At 38.7% G+C, this 18,196-nt stretch overlaps 2 protein-coding genes across 2 annotated transcripts; one reads left to right on the forward strand and one right to left on the reverse strand.

Moving 5' to 3' along the window:
- Nucleotides 1-897: 897 nt before the first annotated feature.
- Nucleotides 898-5,542, reverse strand: airim (AFG2 interacting ribosome maturation factor). Its single transcript, XM_088603153.1, has 4 exons — nt 4,778-5,542; nt 3,770-3,949; nt 2,038-2,156; nt 898-1,491 (listed from the first exon to the last, which is right to left on the reverse strand). The coding sequence occupies exons 1-4, from the start codon at nt 5,044-5,046 to the stop codon at nt 1,451-1,453; spliced, it is 609 nt and encodes a 202-aa protein (XP_088459279.1). The 5' UTR covers nt 5,047-5,542; the 3' UTR covers nt 898-1,450.
- An 11-nt stretch (nt 5,543-5,553) lies between these two features.
- On the forward strand, nt 5,554-17,093 carry cdca8 (cell division cycle associated 8). The gene is made up of 11 exons (XM_088603152.1): nt 5,554-5,796; nt 6,353-6,460; nt 6,807-6,935; nt 7,363-7,397; nt 7,502-7,574; nt 8,091-8,170; nt 8,442-8,527; nt 10,144-10,236; nt 11,553-11,682; nt 15,921-16,007; nt 16,343-17,093. The coding sequence occupies exons 2-11, from the start codon at nt 6,370-6,372 to the stop codon at nt 16,370-16,372; spliced, it is 834 nt and encodes a 277-aa protein (XP_088459278.1). The 5' UTR covers nt 5,554-5,796; nt 6,353-6,369; the 3' UTR covers nt 16,373-17,093.
- The last annotated feature ends 1,103 nt before the right edge of the window (nt 17,094-18,196 follow it).

An 18,196-nucleotide genomic window follows, 5' to 3' on the forward strand; every position in this document is an offset into this window, starting at 1 on the left:
TGCAGACCTGAGCAAAATCTGTTTCAGCTGTTGAGGCACCAAAAGCCAATCGCCACTTAAGATGAAAGCAGAGAACACGATGTCCCGTTTGTGATGTCTAAAAAACAACAAGTGACTGGAGATCGTGACATGTCAAAAGCACAACACTGCCACTAAATTTAATTTACACGCACCTCTGCAGGTGGGTAGGAAATTAGACCTGCACAAGCAATTGTGCTTTAGAAAATCATCCTGAGCTCTTGATGTCTGTAGCTTTTCAGAAAGACAATGCTGCCACCTAAAGGACAAACATGAAACACAATTCAGATGCCCATACTGTACAGTAAAAATGAAATACTCCTGTAGTCTACTTTAACTCAAAGGGTTCTTTGGACTGCTATCACAAAATAAGGAAATTTCTATTAATCACAGGCTTTGGTAGCCTTTAGCTGATATTACAGAAGTTTACTTTGGTGAGTCTTAAACACGGACTCTTCAGTATATGCTCTGTATTCAGCTTGTTCTATGAATCCATTACAGTCTGTCGAAAGACCAAAATCATTTCCTATCCTGTATTCTCCTGCTCTGGTTCTCATTACCCTAAGGACTAAACTCCTGACTGTCTTGGGCAAATATTACGGTTATATCAGGAGTTAAGAACACTAGAGGTATTTCATTATCGTCAGTACTCTGGAGATGTAAACTTGGTTTGGCGTAACAGTCAACATCATCCAAAATGACAAAATAAGTTGTAGCACACAACGGAGAAAGTTTTGCTTTTAGCATATTACATTAAAGTTCGTGGTCTACCCCCTGCACTCAATGTGGGCAAAGATCTCTCTCAGGATTTTCAGCTTCACAGCAATCACGATTTTCCATGATCCTGGATGACATAAAAAATTTAAAACCACAAGAACATTTTCTTCACGTCTGAAATTTTAATCAGTCTCAGAAGTAGAAATCAGTCAGAATGAATGTTTTGACCGCAAAACAGCTATCCTCAGCTTTTGAATGTGTTTTTTATGTGATACAGGAAAGAGCGTTTTGAACAGAGACTCTCCTCAGAGGCGGTTTCAGTCATGTTTAATTGGAATCTGGAGCCCTGTTACTGCTTCTTTTCCAGTCCACAATTCTACACAGTGGAAAACTAAGAAGCACACTGAGTACTGAAATCACAAGGACCTGGTTTACAAAGAGGGTAGTGAGTGTCTGGAACACAATGATCCCTCAAAAATCAGTTGGGCGAAATCTGTTGTTCTATAATCTTCTGACAACCAAAGGAACAAGATGGGCAGATGGAAGTCCCTTTGTTGATAGGTTTTCACATGTTTTTGTTTCCTGTGCTCCTCTAAATCATGGGTTAATCCACGTGAATTTTGGAATCCCACTGTCATCTCACTGTGCAGAAATGTCAGGGGCCTCTCTGTGGATTCCTTCAAATACACCATTTATCCCCTTCTTCAGCTCACTTTCAATAGGAGTCCACAAAAAATGAAACCTTCATCAATGCATCTGAAAAGAATTAGAAGGACATTCTAATGTTAGATTCTCATATTAATCACAAAATTCTAATTGACATTGAACACCTCCTTTGGAATCTTATTTCAGGCTCAAAACTCATAGTTGTGCAGCAGTGTGCGAGCTCATTCAAATTCCAGATGTTATGGATCTTTGCACAGATATATCCTAAATAAAATACCAATTAGGTTTTGAAAATTACTAACAACTATCAAAGTCCCAGCTGGGACAGCAGGCTAAAATACTGTTCTACCAATATTGATCTGTAATTCATTTTTGTGCCCCGTGCCCATCTTAAAAAAGTGACTAACCTCATCATGTCTTTACCAGTTCTTTTTATGATTTTTATCTTATTTTTAAAAGAATTACATGTAGCACATTAAAGTCATTCAATAAAATTACAGTCCTTTATTACCCGATTCGAGAGAATCAACATTTTTGGTCAAAACAACTGCAGAAGCGATGGGGGTATTTCTCACTGTAGTGTGCAATTCCTGAGTTGTCCACTGCAACAGAAATTTTATTTCACACAATTATTACCTGACACAAATCCCTCTCTGTCTGGTTGTGACAGTGCGCCCCAGGACTGGGAGATGGTCTGTAAGTCTGACGAGCTGTCAGGTTTTATAGATTGAAGAAACAATTTCCTCTTCAAGAACCTTTATAGATAGTTAAGGATCAGGCAAGCATTTATTTCCAGCTGTGAACATCACAAACTTAAGATTCTGACCAATAGGCAGCTTAAAGAATTTCCGCCATGTCTCAGATATTTGTCTGGAACAAATTGGATGCTCTCTCTACCTCTGCTGAAGCATCAGAAAATTCGCTTGCAATAAAAAAAGCTCTAAGGACAGCTCATCCATTAAAGTCACTCAATAAAATTACAGTCCTTTTTTCCCCGATTCGAGAGAATCAACATTTTTGGTCAAAACAACTGCAGAAGCGATGGGGGTATTTCTCACTGTAGTGTGCAGTTCCTGAGTTGTCCAAATCTTTTCATTTTCTTGCTGAGCATAGCACGTTTGACGTGAGGTCATCGCAATACACGTTAACTTAATTATCAACAGTAACTGCTTTATCTAATTCAGGATTGCAGGTGAGCCCAAGTCTACCCCAGTAAGCTATGGACACAAGGCAGGACACAACCCGAAAGGGATGTCAGCCAATTGCAGGGCAGACAGACACAAGCAGGAACACACTCACACCAGGGCCAGTTTCCCCAGAAGCCAATTAACCTACCAGTATGTCTATGGACCGTGGGAGGAATCCAAAGGGCCCAGAGGAAACCCACACCCTAACCCTAACCCTAACCCACACAAACACGAGGAGAATGTACAAACTTCATGAAGACAACACCCCAGGTCTGGAACTGAACCCAGGGCCCCAGAGCTGCAGAGCAGCAATGCTCATCACTGCACCCCCTTTCCTGTGGTATATCAAATTAAAAGAGATGTAGTACAAGCCCAGCAGAGCAGCAGTGCACAGCACAGTACCGTGAGACCTGGTACTGCAAAATGCAGGGCACCATGGAAAAGAACAAACAAATGCATGGCATTAGCATGGGCACATTCAGGTGAGTTAGTGCTCATGCACCGACCTCAATCCCAGGATCGATTTGGAGACAGGGCTCCTTCTCTGCGATGCCAAGTCCACGTGAATTTTCGCTGCCCCTCCTCTTTCTTTCCACTTTCCAAAAACATGCTAGCTGGGCAAGCTAGTGCCTCTAGATTCGAAACGTGTGCGTTGTGTGCAGTCTGCGATGGACTGGCCTCCCATCAAGCCTGTAGTTCTGCCCCTCGCCCAGGCCGCCACCCCCTTTACAAGGAATATGCAGCTTTCTGGCTGGTATTTGCATGGGAACAGCAGGAGAAAACTGCAACAGCGTCATCACTTTATCAATCACAGCACACTTTACAGGCCATGTAAACTCACTATTACTTTAACAATATTTACAATGCCTTTAACTTGCAGTATCTGTTCAGGCACCTCACCGCTTGGAATGAAGTTTCCATATTCATGGTCTGTACTTATTTTTTTGTGACACCCCAGATTTTGATAATATATTTACTAGTAACTATTCCTGAATGATATAAAAAGATCAGGACACTACTGGCCTGAGCTGAACAGGAGCCTGTTCGCTGTTTGTTTTTTCGCAATAATTTAGAATCTAACCTTTAGCGTGAGTTTTAATGGTTTCAAACCATACTCAGCGTCCAGTGTTTAAGGTGGAGAAAAAATAGGAAAAAGGAAAAGCAGAATCGGGGAAGGATACTGGTCACGGTAGAACCTATCGATGTCCTGCAGCCACTCCAGCATGTCTGCGACCGAAGGAGAGAGAGCAGATCTCTCCACGCACGTCGCCAGACCCACTGCATCTCCGTTTTGTTCATACAGCTGGAACACCGCCATCACCTGGCTGCTGATGGCATCCCGCACTGACTGCAGTGCACTCCTGGAACGGTCAGGCAGAGAAATGAAATGAGGTAGAACTTTGAGCAAGATAGATACAGACAGATGCACAGCCTAGTCCTGTGAAAGCAAGCATTAACAAGCCCACAGGAACTGTCCATAGCTTCTCATGGTGCATTCCGACATGATCACACATTGCACAGTGTAAAAACTCCAAAATGCAGCAGGATATTCTGTCTGTTCTATTGTGTTCTCAAGTGCTGGTGCTGCACCAGGATTTGCTCTGAGACTACACCCGTGTGAAGGGCTCTGTACGCCATGGACTGGGCGTGAATGGTGACTGGCTCTGCAGACTGGAGACTGGGCCCAAAGGGTTCTGGCCCCCTGCCTGTGTAGGCTGCAGTACACCACTGTAATGCAGACCTGTTTTTCCTTTCAGGTATCTGTTGTAGCATCAACCAGCGTGAGTCCTACAGACGCACACAGGTCAAACTAATGGCGGCTCCCATCTGCACTGAAGCCCTTCATAGTCCACAGAAAACTGCACAGCAATGCTTTCCCATGAATCACTACTCTAAAAGCACTGCTAAAAGATATCCAAACACCTGAACTAATGAAAGGAAACCATGAGCCTCCCCTGGCATAGCAGGTTCAAGGTTTCCAAGCTGCACTCTTTTACAAGCCAGCACCTGCTCAAATACATTTCAAGTAATAATGAAACATACTGCTAACGCCATTTCATAGTTATCAGTGTGAGCTCCGTCAACGGACGTCTATGAAGTCACTGCTTTCCTGTACAGGGATTGTTTTGAGTTTTGAATAGAAAATGAAAAAAATAAAAATAAAGAGTGACTCGCACACAGGTTCTTACAGTTTCTCCCCCAGCTGTAGCAAGAGCGTGTCAGCCGCGCGGAGGAGCTTGTACTGGAGGCGGCGCTGCAGCCCGGGGAAGCGGCCCAGCGCGGTGCGGTTCAGACTGACGGCGTCCAGGGCGGCGAGCTGCTCCGCCAGGTTGTCCAGCGAGCCGAGCAGCGGCGCGCACTCGCCCAGCGCGGCGCTCCAAGCGCTCCGCTGCAGCTCGACCACCTTAAAGCATTTCTGTATCGCCTGCTGCAGCTGCGGCAGAGCGGACTTCGACATGGTCGAAAAGAGGTTATATTATACAGGCGGTCCACAAATTATCCTCCCTGATGAGCCACAGAAGCACAAAAATACAGAAAAGCGGACTAATGGTGCGCCCATCCAACACTTAACTTATATGTTAACTGTCAACACATGCAACCATCTTTGTCAAGATACGGTAGTCTTTGATTAGTTGCATATCTGTATTTTAGCATCGCATGGATGTTCGCCGTTTCAGAACTGTAATAAGGTTAACAAAATAAAATGTATGTTAATGGTTCACAGATACAGCTCCGAGAGAAGTATAAATGCATTTACTTATCTAGTGGAGACTAATGCAAAGTTTCACGAAAGTGAGAGGCTACACGAGTACTACTTTAAAAAAAAAACTTTGATCGGCAGAACCATAAAAATTCCAGTCAAAATCACCTCTCACACAGAGAAAAAAGAACAGAGTTTATTTTGTGATTTAAAAAAAAAGCTGAAATCGGAACAACCAAACACAACACTACCTTCCAGCAGAAGCTACACGAAATTTCCGGGACCTGGTGCCGAAAACGTCATAGGCTTCACCGTTTTTGAATTCTATTTGCCAAGAGCGCTCTGCTCGGATCTCATTGGTTGAAGAAAAGAAGGAGCCTCTCGCGGTATCTTGGGACAATTTCATTGGCTGAGCTGCTGGGGCCGGGTTTTAAAATTTCAGTTACAACAGCGGCGGCGTCCTGGCGGTGCATTAATATTTTTTATTTTTTTAATCGTAAAGAAGAGGTAAGTGAACGTTAAAAGAAGAGTTTGGGCAGTTATGCCTGTTTAGCGTCTGTGTTGACATTTAAGGGTTTAGTGCAATGCCGCTGGACTTTGAAAAGCTGTGGGATACGAGTTTCTCTAGAGTTTTTGTGCCGTTCGTGTCCTGGCGCAACTCCAAAACAACATTTTGATACCGTAGTTTAATCACTTTTTAGGTTAAAAAGATCATGCTAAAATGCGAATAATTTCTAAGTGTTTTGTTTGTCGACATAGGACTACATCTATGTTCCAGTTCCCGACAGCGTTATTGTATGTGCAAACGTATGTAGATCTGAACCAGCCGTGCAGAGTACAGTCTTTTATCACCTCCTCGCAGAGTGGGAAAACTGGGCGTCCCCTAGTGTTTTGGTCTGATGCTTTGCGAGTCACTTTTTTGTCGTAGATTTTGATTACATACAGATTTTAAAATAGGCACTGATAGCCCACTGATGATTTCTGTTCGGTGTGAGACATCGGAAATGACCACGAGTTTGTGCACACGAGTCAGTGTTAATTGTACTGATATTCTTTATAACAGGATTCGGGTTTGTCGCCATGGCCCCCAAGCGGAAAACCAACAAAAGCCGAATCAACAAAACGAAAATGGAGAAGATGGACGCGTTTATTCGCGACTTTGATAATGAAGGTACATTTCTTATCAGGACAATGTCAACGAAGCTGTTTTGTTCAGTTGTCTTGTAGCACGAAGAATGCAATGTGTTGTTTAGAGCGTTAAAAAAGATGTGAGTGACATGCAGGCCTCTGTAAATATATAAATATTTAAAAGACTCAAAAATAATTAAAGGACTCCAGAGAGTTGGAAAAAAGACATGAAAATCCGTTAAATTGACCAACCACCACCACCACCCATTTTTTTAAAAATCTGTGCCAAACATGTTTTCAGAGAAAAACAAAATCAACAAAAAAACGAGAATCTTATTGTCATTGTCAATTATTCATTTTATAATTCACCTGTGATGTTTCTTTTCCAGTTAAAAGCATTGTTGGTAAACTGAAAGAAAAGACCAAGAGCCTGATGAAAGATGCAGATAACCTCTACAACTTGGCTATTATCAAACTCTCCACAGCAGAGCGCCAAATCAACTGGATTGAATACTCAGGTGTGCAATGCAGTATCTGAGTTATTGCTGAAAGAGGATTAAAAATAGTTCTTTGCTTGTAGCATGGGAAAATCAACATGTAAAAATGCTCTGTTGTTTCAGTTTGAACAAATTGAGGCTTATTTGCAAAGTCTTTGGACGTGCTTCAGTTTTGTAAAGACTCAAACTATTGGGTGAATTTTCCCAAGGTTGTTCATTCATTTCAGACTGACGTAGTGGTTTCAGCTCTTTGATATTTTTGAATTGGGGGACATGATGTGTTGTATACTTGCAAATTTAATAACCAAATAACACAGTACTACAATAGAGATTGGGCATAGAGTATTGATTTTCAACTTGGTTGAAAGAATACTTCGACTCAGTTATAAGAACACTGAACATATAAGAATTCTAATATTGATATTAACTAGTTAATACTTTTTTACAGCTCCAGAGAGAAAACCTGTTGAAGATATTACAAAGGTATGCTTGTTTTTTTCTTTTTCATAAATGCTTCTTTCAAGATATACAAGGTATTTTATTTCCAGGATTTAAGCCTTTTAATTCTTTAAATCTTATTTTGAAAGAACCTGGGGATTGCAGATGTAGACAACATAGTATCAGAAGTGCAGATGATATCACAGAAGCCACAAGCAAAAGGTGAGTCATCATTGCGATACACTTCTTGACACAAGTGAAGGCAGACAGACCAGAGTTTAAGCTGGTGGAAAGATGGTTTTATACTTTTTGCAGGTTTTGTATAAGACACATCAAGTCCAATAGGACTGTCACCATGTCACGTTCTCCTTTGATTCACCCCTTCGTTGTCTTAAAGGCTACTGCATGGCATCTGATGATGACACACACTGTCTTTAGCTTCAGGCACAACATTTGTCCTCAAAGTCTGTAATTAAAATTTGGGACTCTAAAATCACTCAGAATGCAAGTGATTTCTAATTTGAAAAATGTGATTTGCAATTCACATGACTGTAATGTGCATGACTGTCATATTATTTGAATCTACAAAGATTTAACTTCTTATAATTAGGGTTATTCTTTCATTTATTTCAGGGACTCATCGATTTTGTATTATTCAATTTCTTTGTGGTTTCCCGTTCTTTTGAAGCTTAGTACCTACCTGTATAAGTCTGTTCTGATTGCTTACTTTCTTTTCAGGAAGCAAAATGAAAGAAGGCAATGGAGCAAAGACTGAGGATGAAGAAAATAGGTTGAATAACCAGTCATCCACTAAGAAGGTTAGCATTGTGATGATATTCGAATAATACAGTTTCTTAGCATGCAAAAAAAGTAACTACATTTTTACATGGCAAATTAAACATTATTCCCTTTTCCCCCCTAATAGTTCAGGTCCTTTACTCAGACTGTGCTAATTAAGTAGAAGGTTCAAGTTTCTATTTTTTAGCTTAAGAAGCTGATTATTCACTTTACATACCCCTTATGATTTTGTGATACAGCATAGTACGTTACTGTACTTCTTTTGTGTTAAGTTTTCCTTGTTTCCCTCAGGGAAGAAAATCGACAAAAAGGAACCCTACAACTAGCAAAAAGAACAGAGCTCTTTCGATCAACAAGCAAAATACTTCAATAAGAAAGTAAGAGTACACAATTGTTTTCCAGCATGTTTGTAATATCTGTTTATGACAGGCTTTCTTTTGTGTTAAACTAGAAGGGAAATGCTGATATGTCTTTAATGGGCCTCTAAAGCTGTAGTAGTTCAGGTGGGTAGCTGCGTCAGTATGCGTAGTCTGCAAAGGAACAAGTGAAAGGTTTCTTCCATGCTGAAAAGAGAAAACGCAGCGTTTTGGCTGTGGAGCCTTCTTCTTTAAAGGTTAGAGTTCAGGGATCCAATAAAATTAGGGCAGCAGGGAGGAGGTGTGGAAGAGACACGCATTTTAGAGAGAATGTGATGCTGGATGTTGTCAATCTTGAAGCTAAAGAAATCTAAAAATGTTGCAATGAGGCAGGTAATGCAGTGGGCCAGTTTGGCTTTAGCAGTTTGTTGATGATGGAGGATTTTAAATGATGTGGGAGAAGTAGCTGGATCTAGCAGGCTCTAAAATATCCTTATATGCAGACAATAATTTTGTTAGACATCAGTTTCTTATGAGGTTGAAATGAACAGTGGACGGTTTATGGGGTAAAACTTTTTTTAGCAACTGCGTTTACTTGTGGCATCATCTGTGGTTTGTGATTAACTGGCCATGTTCATTTTTATGGTGCACAGTTTAGTTTAGTAAAGCTGTTATTTGCACTGTCTTTGTACACAATTTACACATTATTGCTTGTTGGTCATTGTAAATAGACCTTTTGTCAATGCTGTAAAACCAGTGTTTTGTGAAAACGAAGGACTTTCTATGGCTCTCTTGGACATTTTTGCATGGTTAAGGAATAGTTTAAAAAGAATCTTTATTAATAGACGTTTTAATTATGGTAGAGGGAAAAGGCCAACATGGTGGGTTGTTTTTTTAAATCACGTCACAATATCATTTTATTGACTTATAAGCTTTTAAAACAAAATCACTTTAGAACTGATTAATGTGTAATAACACTATACATTATGTACATATCATTTAGGCAACAAAACAGCACAAATGAAATCCACAGGTTTATTTATTGGAGACACTTGACAACAGCTGGCAAAACTCCTAGCAGTGTCCTGCTCAGCTTTTCTTATCAAAGCAGCCTGTGCCCGTATGAGTTTTCCTTTTCCAAATATTCGGAAGATATTCTACCTAAATGCCATTAAAGACTGACCAATTAATATAACCAATGGTTAATCCTGTACAATAAAAGTTGTCAGGTGACATCCATCTACAAAAATTGTTGCCATACACCAAAAATCATCACAGATACTGTGAAAATATCTTGCCCATTAAAAAACCTTAAACAAGGAAGTTCAAATCTGGCTTCATCTTATTTAAAACTCACTCATTTTTTGAAATAGCTGGTAGGATTTAGTTCATCACGTATAAATCAACATCATTTAGTTGTATGCACATCAGCAATGTCAGCATTTCATTTACCAAAAAGGCTACTAGTTTTCTTCTGTGTAGTTTAATACTTTGAATTTCATCTTGCATGTGCTTGGTTTGCACAGTAGTGTCAGTAGGAAAAGTAAAGGGAAAAGGCTGTCTGTATTATATATTTATAATTTTTTGTTTTCATGTGGATGCAGAATGTCTTATCCGTTTACCTTCTTTGTGATCAGGTCTACAAGGAGACCTCTTAAAACTCCAGCCAGAACGATAGACTCTTCTATGCTGGGACCTACACCTCTCATCACTCCTAAGTTTGACTCAAGGTAAATGAACAAGCTCTTTTTCTGTTTGGGAAACAGTGCAATGTCCGTAAGTCATGAGTTTACTGTATAAACTTAAAACGTTGCTGTGACAACATATTCCCCAGCTTTTTTTTACCACCAACTTCATGAAATCACAAAGTTCAGAAACAGTCATGCAACCATCTTGCAATAAACGCCTCTAATGAATTATTTTAAACTTTATTGCACTTGAATATTTTCTGTGCTTCATGCTAAATCTCACTACAAGCTCCTAACTGGAACGGAGCCACAAAACTGAATGGAGGTAACCTGAGAAGACACTTTTTTTTTTTAATCCAGATTGTTCGGAAAATGAAATTCTGATAATGGTACACTGCCTTACTTGGAGTATGCCAGTGCTTGAATCCTATCTAAATACTCTAGAAGGCATTGCAAACAAAACAATTGCACCATCCTGGTGTGCAAAGTTCATAGGAACTTAACTGAAAAATTCTCCTTTCACCAATTATTGACTTTTTTGGGTTAATAATGATGCTGTGATTTTTAGTTTTTGATATTTTCATGTAGTTTTTGCAGACATTTTACTCAAAAAAATTATTTATAAATGTGTATACATTTTTTAAGTGTACCATTTTGCTAAATGGTACATGCAAAAGAGAAGGGTGAATACTTTAGCATGTACCATTTAGCAAAGATGGGAAGCTACCTGCTTAAATGTCTTGTCTTTTGTCCAGAGATGCATGTTTACTATAGAATGGGGCTCTGTTTCAAGATCCATTGTTATTTCATTGACTTTCAAACTGCCAAATGGCTGTTTTGTCAGCAATAGAGCCACAAACAATACAGAATACAAGGATATTTTTACATTGACAATGAGTTACTATACCTTATGATGAAGTAATGTTACAGAAATGAGTTAAAAAAAGCTTTTGATTTGATGCATTTTAATATCAGAACAATATTCATTAAGTAGTGATCTTTGTTGAATTTGCTGTAGACCTCACATTTGCTTTTATTTCAAATCTTTTGACATTATTTGATGATGCTTTCTGAAATTAGAAATTGACTCCTTTGACAAGCATTTCCTAGCGGGCATACTAGTAGTAGTAAAAGTTTGAATTGCACTTTGATATTTTTATCATTTTTATTAAGCATTATATAAGTTATTTTTAATCCTTTTTTTTAAGTTTCTTAAACTTCCAAGAATAGTCTGGTGGCATTGCACCACAGTCCTGTGTCTTCCACTGAGTGAATGCAGCTGAATTTTGCATTTCTTTTCCCTGAAAGGTGATCCTACCCTTGGTTATATTCCTGAAAGCTTTTCTGTATTTCCACAGACTTCCAAAAACCCCCGCTTTGAGAGGCCCAAGGCACAAAGAGAGGGTGTACAGCATTTCAGTGAATGGCAGCCCCATTGGAGCCGGAAGTAGTGATATTATAATCAGTGTTCCGTCTGGAAATGGAGAGGTAAGAATTTTAAGGAAATGGTGTGGATGCACACAAATTATTTTGATGCCTTTTCCCGATATCTGCGGACTAATCCTTTCCTCAAATTGTTGTATTTTAATGGATTTGTTGTAACCATGGTTTGGTTTTAGTCTGCTGCTGTGGGAGATGGTTCTGTGGCATTCTGTATTGAAATCTAACAATAGACTTAACTCATTAACTACCTTGGAATTCCAGATTACTGACCCACCCCTCCCCTAGGCTGCTTATTCAATATGGCTGCCTGTATTCTAAAGGTTCAAAATCTCTGGCTTGAGTTAAATGTTGACAGTTTTTACTTTTTCTTTAATCGCATTTTTTGTTATTAATCACTACAGGTATCTAATACCTATGTTTTCTTAAATACCTCTCTGGCCAGTAGTAGCTGAAGAGGGGCTAGACATAGTGGAGACTATTGACAGGGGGCAATTTAGTCAAATGCATAAATGAATGTTGATGTTATTCATTAGCTCCTCCACCCCGCACTCCCACACACATTCACAAGCACTGTTAGCCTTCAGCACACAGTAGATTCACATACTAGAGAACTGTATATGAATAAATGACTCAAATTAGCAGGAATTTTCTCAGTTTAAAGGGCTTAGTTACTTATAAAAACAAATGACAAATTGTAATCATCACCTTTACATTGTAGTAAATTTAATATTAATTCTTTTATATTCTTCTATTAACTCTTCTAGATTAAAGCTCCAAAAGTATTTATCATGAAAGAAAGATTAATGATGGATACATAATTTTAATATTTACAAAAGTGGGCCTAATGGTTATATTAGCATTCTAACCTTTAATGTACACCAACGTAGTGTGATAAATGTAAAAGTGTTGCCACAATGTTGATTTGCCATGAATGGATGTGCAGATAGTCAAATTTCTTTGTTTTTGCTGCCCTGTGTAACACTTTCTGAATAAGCACACCTTGTAGTTCAGGTTTGATTTTTCAATCAGGGGTACACCCCTGCTCGTTTCGAGAAATGCCCTGGGAGTTTTAATGACCACAGAGAGTCAGGACCTCGGTTTTACGTCTCATCCGAAGGACGGCGCCTGTTTACAGTATAGTGTCCCCGTCACTACACTGGGGCATTATGACCCACATGAGCCACAGGGTGAGCGGCCCCTACTGGCCCCACTAACACCTCTTCCAGCAGCAACCTTAGTTTTTCCCAGGAGGTCTCCCATCCAGGTACTGACCAGGCTCACACCTGCTTAGCTTCAGTGGGTTGCCAGTTGTGAGTTGCAGGGTGATATGGCTGCTGGCTATATATATATATGTACTCTTCCTCACAGCCTCTCTGTTGCTCACTTGCTCCCTGAAGTCAGTTTCTGTCTAACCTGTCATGGTCTTCTTGAGGAGTATAATTGTACTGACAAGGGTCACTTCTCTGATATGATGGAGAGGTCTGGGGAGGTGAAGTAATTATCAATATTATCAATTATTAATTATCAATATGCACTACATGGCCATTGATTAGAAAGCAACCTTCCTTTAAGTTTTTCTTTGCTGTAGCAATAGGGTCCACTGGTATATGTTTATGTTCAATATGTGTATATGTAATTGCACGAGGAGTCAACGAGGATGAAATTCTTGATTAAAAATATATATTTTTTTGCTTTGCACATACTGATGGAAGTAGTTTGCTGCCGGAAGAAACCATCTTCGGAAGAATGAAAAATCACAAATGAAATAGTTTTCGTTTTGGAAATTTTGCAACACTGTCGAGAAGGTGGTGAATTTGAAATAGCTGCATAAATGGATTGATCCCTCTCAATATGCAATGTGACTTAAACTGGGGGTCTGACTAATGTACTCCAGTAGTTGGGAATTTTATATTTGGCTACAATACCTGTGGCTTCTTTGATTCCCAGAATTTCCTTGTGGTGTATGGGCTTCCAGTCATAGAAATGGGAGTGTGAGGCGAATGTTCTGGTTAGGACCAATTCTTTTACATAACTGGTTCTAGAACAGTTGGCTCAATTACATCACTGGGGAAAAAAAAAAAGATAGAGGCACAGAACTACTCTGTACACTTTAAGGGGCATATTGTGAATCATCAAAGTCTCTCCTGCTGTTGTAGAACTCACTCTTTCTGCTTGATGGTTCCCTCTCACCTGCACACTCTCCTCCATTGCTAAAGTGGCTCACTCCTGTGCATTTTCAAACCTCTCTTAATCCTCACTAGTGCATCCAAGAAATTCATCACTGTCACTATCTAGTTGAATTCCAGCTCTTAATAATTAATACACACTTGTTAGTCATTTCCCTCATTTCATTTCTCTCAACTCTGTCTCTTAACATGGCATGCATTATAATTATTTTAGAAGACATAGCTAATTTCTATTTATTTCTATCAAAAAAGGTAGAAAATATTTTCCTTAATGCATTGTCGACATATTTTCCTAGGTGTTCTAGAGTGTTAAGTCGTCCAAGGCAGTTTAGGGGTTAAAGTAAGAATTGCATGCAAATTTAATTCAGTAACATCTTAAGTGTAATTCTGGACAAGAGACTCAGGAAGATAATTAGGATCCACAACTCACAATTTGGATTCTCAGTGGGGAAAAGCACAACAGATGCCATTTTTGTGATGAAACAGTTACAGGAGAAGACACTAGAGAAAGGGAAAAAGCTGTATGTGGCCTTTCTGGACTTGGAGAAGGCATATGACCGTGTGCCCAGAGAGGTGGTGTATTGGTGCTTGAGGAAGAAAGGAGTACCAGAAAGCATGGTGAAGTTAGTTCAAGCAACCTATAGAGATGCAACTACGAAGATGATAACACAACAGGGAGAGACAAAAGAGTTTGAAATCACAGTTGGAGTACACCAAGGATCAGCACTAAGTCCTTTCCTTTTCATAAACATTATTGACACACTGACAGAGGAGGTAAGAACAGAAGTGCCTTGGGAACTCATCTTTGCTGATGATGTGGCACTGATGGCAGACTCAGAAGTAGAACTACAGGAGAAAGTGTTCAAATGGCAGAGGAGTCTGGAAAAGGGTGGACTGAAAATGAATGCAGAAAAATCTGAAATAATGGTAATGGAGAGAAGAGGAGATACTATGACCAATGTTGAGGAGACAAATGGAGGAAAACTGAAACAAGTTGATGACTTTAAATACCTTGGATCAAAACGGGTAAAGGGAGGAGAAACACTGGAGGCAGTAAAACAAAGAGTGAAAGCTGGATGGAACAAGTGGAGAGAGATAACTGGAATAATCTGTGACAAGAAAATTCCCAGAAAGTTAAAGTGCAAAATGTACAAGACTGTGATTAGACCTGTACTACTATATGGAGCTGAATGCTTGGCAGTTGGAAAGAGGGAAGAGAACTTGATGAGAAGAACTGAAATGAGGATGTTGAGATGGATTCTGCAGATTTCAATGAAGGATAAGATCAGAAATGAAGAAATCCGTAGACGATGTAGGGTGGTGGATGTGGTTGAGAAGATGCGAGAGGCGAGGTTACGGTGGTATGGACATATCATGAGGAGGGACGTTGAGGAAGTAACAAAGAGGGTAATGGAATTTGAGGTGGAAGGTAACAGGAAGAGGCAGGCCTAGAAAGAGATGGATAGATTGTGTGAGAAAAGACATGGAGGTATGTGAAGTGAGTGAGGAAGATGTGCTCGACAGAGACAAATGGAGAAGAGCAACCAAAGCAGCTGACCCCAGGACAGTCTGGGACTAAGGCTGTGAAAAAGAAGAAGAAGAACATCTTAAGTGTAAGAGAAAAGGTTACTCCATTTATATGGTCTCTCAAAGTCTTTTGCCCTTTGATATCAGGGTTGTTGCATTTGAACAAAATCCTCAACCGCAGTCATTTGTAGGAAGTGTAGATAAGAGTTTAGATTAAGCTTTTAATCTGAGTGATGTCAAAGGTATAATCATTCAATGTTTTTTTTTAATTTCATGGAATTGGGTCATCTTATAGAAGTAATATGACCACAGAGGTGTTAAGAGGGGTTAAAATGGGTTTAACAGCCTGTAGGACATGGACATATTCACTCATGCCTGATTTTTATTGTAGCTATTTCTCTCACATTGAGTTTCATTGCAAATGGGAGGTCAAGTCGAAACTGCCTTTTTTATTGGTTTTCATTTGTTATGGCACTTTAAAAATACGTGTTTCAGCCCTTGTAGCTGCCTTAAGGCATTAGCTAATTTCTACCCATCTAATTATTTAAATTATTTTTCTCTTTTTAACAGAGCATTCAGCTGTTGGCAAGTCAAATGGATTCTGTAGATCTAAGTCAGTTCAATGAAGAGGCATTGAAAAGTATGAGATTGCTACAGGTAAGTTACTATTCCATTAGATTATTATACGTGTTAGAGCATTACTCTCAATGCCCATGTTGCATAGAAAGTAAGTTTTTATTAAGCTCTGTTAGGTACAGATAAATTGTGGCTGCATTAGTCATTGCAGTTTCATGGTTTAGGAGGATTAATTTAGGTAGTTCATTATCAGTCAAGAACTGCATAAACCTATTTCTCAACACCTAAAATTCAGTATATTTTGCTAGTTTTCACCCTGTATGCTATTTTAATTATCATATTTGAACTAAATATTCACCTTTTTTAGTTAAAATTGCATTTATACATTATTAACAAACTTCTGTTTTTTTTTCTAGAATCGTCTTACAGCTGTACTTGAGAAGTAACCTAAAAAGTAACCATTGCTTAATTCTTGTATATTTTCACCATCTACCGCTTATTAATATTTTTATGTATTCAATTTCCTTTTAGAATTTACCTGTGTAACGTCTAGCCTTGTTAAACATTTTGTATTTTAGAAAGCTGAACATATCATGAAAATATCTAATGAAACTCCAGTGTACAGAAGTTATAGACTTTAGAATTGTATAAATCACATGACTAACAGTAGGTTTGGAATATTTTCTGAATTGTTCATTGTGTGTCAAGTCTTTGATGGTTATTATACTGTGTGAACCTAAGCTGTGTGATGGTAATGTTTCAGCTGTTTTGTTTTTAAGTAGTTTTTAAATAGCAAAGCTGTTTAACTGCATTTATGGGATATTAATTACTGTACATATTTTTTCTAGTTCAGTTCTGAATGTAAACATCCAGTTACAGTTTATCTATAATAAACTCATTACAGCCTCTTCCATTTTTAAACTAACTTGTGATTTTTTTTCATTTGCATCTGTGTTAGTAATTTTGAGCCATTTTTGACATTTATAGATGGATTGGAATGACAAGTTAAACTTGAACCCAGTTGGATTACAGAATTGAGTCATAGTGTGAAATGTTTCATTAATAGTAATGCACACTGACTTTATATTTAATTAAAGTAAATTTGTGTTTAGAAAGCCTTTTGATTTCAAATCACTCTAATAAAATCTGATTAATGAAGAATGTAAACCATGAACATTGATTATTACCAGGCTGTTAAAGGTATTTACGATTGAATTGTCTGTTTAGTCAGTGAAAGCCACGTGAGTTGAAGTACATTAAAGTGGGATCCATTACTTGTATTGCGACTGTAATATGTATGATAGTGTGTTGTCTAATATCTGTTGTCTGTGTGAACTGATGCCAGTACTGCACTGCTTCCTTTTTTATTTTTAATAGCAAAATTATAAATCAAGTTAGTCAGATCTGTGATTTTGTAGGGAAAGTCTCCTTAAATGCAGTTCTTATTGTAAAGGACAGTTGTGATTTCACAAGGAGCATTTCACTGCATGATAGATCAAAAGATTTTCTAAGAATTCTATTACGTTTCCGCTATTTATAATGAACAGATATACTGGTTTATCATTCTACATAGACTTCTGCTTTTTAATGTGAATAATTATGGAGCACCTTACAGTGATGTTCATTTTTTAAAATATACTAAGTATCAAAACATTTTATGCATGTATGTGCTTGAAAATACTGTTTATGGATTTAGGATATTGATTAGATTTAAGTTTGACATGTATTACCACTAAATCACCTCATTAGTGAGGGAGTTGGATGGGTATGAATGATGACGTGATTTACTAGGCTGCTCATTTGACAATTTAAAAGTAAGAAAACATAAAGCAACCGATATTTACCATATGAATATCATTTCTTAAGTATGTTGGATGCTGGACTAAGCCTGCATACTGTTGTTTGCCATCTGGCATGTTCACATCTAGAACAAACAGCCAAAAAGAATGGGCCACAAGTCAGACGCTCACTGTGGCCAGTTAGTATTTCTAAATTTGGTGGTTTGGAGCGTGTAGTTATGGAACTCCACCTGTTGTTAGGGATCATAACTTACAGTAGTTCCACTGCACTACATTGCTGCTGGCCTGATCGTTGATTTATGGTACAAAAGCCCATGGGTGATAATAGTGCAACATTCTAGCAAGACCGTGCATGTCCCATGCTGCTTCTGTAGCAATGGCTTTCTTGGGAGAGGAGAAAGTGTTGTAGAACATTTGGGGACAATCTTTAATCAAGTGCAAATGGTTACTTAAAGACATACAACTTATATT

This window comes from Lepisosteus platostomus, chromosome 13, assembly GCF_059453375.1.
Source record: "Lepisosteus platostomus isolate fLepPlt1 chromosome 13, fLepPlt1.hap1, whole genome shotgun sequence".
In the NCBI taxonomy this organism is placed as follows: Eukaryota; Metazoa; Chordata; class Actinopteri; order Semionotiformes; family Lepisosteidae; genus Lepisosteus; species Lepisosteus platostomus.